The 4,190-nt window shown below is 33.3% G+C and overlaps 1 protein-coding gene across 1 annotated transcript; it reads right to left on the minus strand.

The window, feature by feature from the left end:
• Positions 1 to 3,818, minus strand: LOC109585609 (uncharacterized). The gene is made up of 7 exons (XM_020001738.1): positions 3,515 to 3,818; positions 2,989 to 3,171; positions 2,174 to 2,431; positions 1,170 to 1,427; positions 686 to 763; positions 526 to 609; positions 1 to 439 (listed from the first exon to the last, which is right to left on the minus strand). Exons 1-7 carry the CDS (start codon positions 3,744 to 3,746, stop codon positions 171 to 173), a joined length of 1,362 nt encoding a protein of 453 aa, XP_019857297.1. The 5' UTR covers positions 3,747 to 3,818; the 3' UTR covers positions 1 to 170.
• Between the last annotated feature and the right edge of the window lie 372 nt (positions 3,819 to 4,190).

The raw sequence follows: 4,190 nt of genomic DNA on the forward strand, positions 1-4,190 counted from the left end.
TTGATTGATCATAGGTTGATTGGTTGTTAAAATTAATTACTTGCTACTTCAATAATTATGAATCATTAAACACAAACTAGTGGGTATAGACTAAAAATAACCCACTCATACATGCAACTAATAGTAATTATAAAAGAATAAAAATAAAATAAAAGTATAATCTTGTTCAGTTAGTGCCAATTTTCTGGTTTCTTCAAAGTAGCTATAATACGGTTCTGGCCCAATACTTCAAGTGCTTCTATTAATGACTCAAGATTAGCTGAATCTTTTTGCAACCAGCGGGTAATCATATTGATTCTGCACAGATTAGCAGCACCATGTTCACATTCTATTTGATCTAAATCACGTTTTTCTATGCCTAGAAGGTCTCCAAGTGTTTTCCATTCTTTAACAATGTCCTGTAGTGAATGCTGTATAAACATCTTATGTTTCCTAATATCTACAGTGATACGGTGAATATGTATTACGTACATATACATTGTATACAGATTTTATACATGCTGTATACAATATTTATTCTCTTACCATGAGTCATAGCATCTTCCTGAGCCGCTTCTTTTATCTGCTCATTTCTGTCAGATGTTTGAGCTTTAGGTTTCTTAATCTCTTCTATATAAATTAAAATGAAATGTATATCTCATTAATTATACACAAATGTATGTACTGGTGGATGGTAAAACCTCACCAGCCATTGTCTTCAATTCTTGTTTAGAACTATCAACACTAGCAGGAGGAAGAGTCTTACTGTAAGTATTAGCATATCCTAGAACATATTTAGATGTTGAGCTAACGGGTGTGACATTATCAGGTCTAAACTGACCTACTTATTGAATTATAATGAATTATTATCATTAATGATTACACTCCATTTGCAACATAAAACACTGCTTGGTGAATAGATACAAAGCCAGATATTACATTCAAACAATGTTCAGACATTGTGACTGAACATTTTAAAATTTTATTTGCCATTTTTATAAATTAGTTGGACATTATTGGCTTTTAAATTGCTTATAGCAATTAATTAATATTTTGTATAAAAATATGCTGTTCAGAACAACCGCACAGCTAGAATATGATTGAACAATCAATCAAAATGGTCGGAAATGTCCAACTGTCACATGTACATGTGTATCTCAGGCTTTGTAAATAACTTATTCTTGACTTACCTACATATGCTTGTACGTTGTCTTTTGCTTTGCCCAGTTGATCAGGAAATTCATCACAAAGATTCATTAATGTTTCCCAACTGACATTTTTATCAGAATCAAACCACCTCTGGAATACAGTATTAAGATTTTTTTGTGCTGTTCCTGGTATTGGCATCAGGTCAGTAACCTTCACTTTCAATCCAACCCCTATTAGCCGGTAATGATTAGCAAAAGAATCAAATATTTGTAAAACTGCTGACATAGTAGGCTTCTTTACTAGAAAGGGATATAAATGTATATTAACTATTATTAACAAAACTTTTAAGTCATAAGTAAATAGGAAGGAGTAATACCATGATTCATATACTTAATGCACCTTTTCACAAATAATTGCATCATGCAACAATCAATCAATAGGTCCTTGTTGTAAGCTACATTAGAATATCTTTAAACATCATCAGATGTTGAACTAATGGATATGACATTATCAGGTATAGACTAACCTAATTATTGAAAGTAATGACTACCGTATACGTGTAGCTCCATATTTTAGCCAGTCAAAATTTTTGTCAAATTCATCAGGTATTTTTGCCTGACAAAATTCTTAACCCACAAAATTTTTGTTCCACGTGGGTAGTACGCAGATTAATAACAAAAATGATGAAATTTCACTGATGAAAATTAATTTTAACAAGAAATTATGAAATTTTTGACAGACAAAAATTTGGAGCTATACGGTATATTAATCATTAATGTACATGTACAATGTACACACTCCGTTTGCAACATGAAACACAAGTATTACATTACAACAATGTTCTGCATTGTGACTGAACATTCTTAAATTTGATTTGCCATTTTTATACATTGTCGGACATACTAATTGGTTTTTACATTGCATTTAGTAATTAATTAAAATTTGTATAATCAGAACACAGAACAATAGAGCAAAATGGTCGGCCAGAAAATGTCTAACTGTTCCATGTATTTCAGGCTTTTTAAATAACTTATTCTTGACTTACCTACATATGCTTGTAGGTTATCTTTTGCTTTGCCCAGTTGATCAGGAAAGTCATCACAAAGATTCATTAATGTTTCCCAACTGACATTTTTATTAGAATCAAACCACCTCTGGAATACAGTATTAAGATTTTTTTGTTCTGCTCCTGGTGTTGGCATCAGGTCACTAACCTTCACTTTCAATCCAACCCCTATTAGCATGTATTCATGAGCAGAAGATTCAAATATCTGTAAAACTGCTGCCATATTAAGCCCCTTTACTAGAAAGGGATATAAATGTATATTAACTATAATTAACAAAACTTTTAAGTCATAAGTAAATGGCAAGAGTAATACCATGATTCATATTTGCACCACTTAATGCTTCTTTTCACAAATTAATAATTACATGCATATGCAACTAATTGATATGAATGACTCTCAAATATATCCTTTGGATTATCTGCAGTAGTGTATCAATTAATGGCAACAAGAACACAAAATGATACATAATCCAGCTGCTAGTGTAAACAAGATCAATGCACATTATTTCAGCTGTATCAACTAAGATTTCAAAGCGCTTTGAAAACTGTGCCAGCGTGAAAAGGCCTCTTGTTGCCATTGGTTTACATCAGGATTACATTGATCGAAGCGCGCATGACTTCACATAAATTCCAATCCCAGTTACGTTAATCTATTATATCCCTGGTTTACATTGATCGAAGCGCATCACTTGACATGAATTCCAATCCCAGTTACGTTAATCTATTATATCCCTGGTTTACATTGATCGAAGCGCATCACTTCACATCAAATGTTGTATTGAGTGTATTTTTACCTGTTAAAGGACCAGGATTAAGTTCAACATCTCCTGATAAGAGGAGTAGGTTTATCAAATACACTAGACTATAGAAAACATCAGAACTGCTAACATCAGACCCAGGAAGTATAGACTGAAGTAGGTAGCTGCTGTCAGTATTAGTACACTGTACTTTAGACCAGTAACAATGAGTAAAAACGCCTAATGTATAATGTATGTTATAGGCATTATAGGAGCAATACAAAAATGGTAGCATTTATACAATGTAGTTATAGAAATAGCTGGTAATTATTTTTTGGGGGGGGCATAATAATTTTTGGGAATTGCAACATTTCCAGTGCTTTAATTTGACAAATTTAGAAGTTTGATCTTATTTTGTTTGTTTTATTTTGATCAAGGCACCAAATTCGTCACTCTAAAATTACCAGCAGTTTGCTACATGCATATAGCAGTGAGACTACTTGTGGACTACATTGTCCACTGATTGTGAAAATGATACTCCTAGACCCAAAACTTAGGAATATTAATGATTCATTATCTATACCTTTGAGATGAGGTTTGTAATCAAATTTGAGATAACCAGAGCAGAGGATAGAGACAAAAATAAGGAGAACCATGAATGATAAAACCAAAGAAGGCTTCTGTTTTGTTTTAGTGCTAGATCTATCTGACTTGCTTTGATGTCCTACCGGGCGGCCATTAGCTGGTTTACTGGAGGTACCTTGACAGTAGTTCCACAATCCAATATTTGCTCTCCATTGAGAGACATCAATCATCTTGTAACTTGTAATAAATTGTCGGACAAAAAAGTCAACAACAGGTCGTCGAGGTCAAAGATGAGCTCCACTGCGCAAGTATGCAAAAATTAAAGCGAGATAGACTAGGCGTGGTCCTAGGTATTTGTCACGTGTCACGTGATCCAAATCCAATCACTGAACATGCAAGGTGGCTTGCTGAGTTGATTATATCACAAGTAAATTAAAAACATTAAAAATGGAAAAGTAGTAGGATTAAATTGTAAAAAAGTAAAGAAACAAGAGGGTACTTGCAAAATGGTGTGATAACAAATCCTACACCACTGCATGAAGGATATAACCCAAAAGCATTGTAATTATCCACACAGGCTACTACATGACAACTACGAATCCATGTCTTTCATGCAGTGGTGTAGGATTTGTTATCACACCATTTTGCAAGTACCCTCCTGTTCCTCTACTTTT

Source organism: Amphimedon queenslandica, unplaced genomic scaffold (genome assembly GCF_000090795.2).
Source record: "Amphimedon queenslandica unplaced genomic scaffold, v1.1 AMPQUscaffold_13037, whole genome shotgun sequence".
Lineage (NCBI taxonomy): Eukaryota > Metazoa > Porifera > Demospongiae > Haplosclerida > Niphatidae > Amphimedon > Amphimedon queenslandica.

Excerpts from the sequence above, each read along its gene's own strand:
- LOC109585609 (XM_020001738.1), bottom strand. The coding sequence starts at position 3,746 with ATGATTGATGTCTCTCAATGGAGAGCAAATATTGGATTGTGGAACTAC. Across the intron at positions 3,172-3,514 it reads TTACAAACCTCATCTCAAAG|GCGTTTTTACTCATTGTTAC; the intron begins GTATAGATAATG and ends ATTATACATTAG. Across the intron at positions 764-1,169 it reads CAACGTACAAGCATATGTAG|GATATGCTAATACTTACAGT; the intron begins GTAAGTCAAGAA and ends AATATGTTCTAG.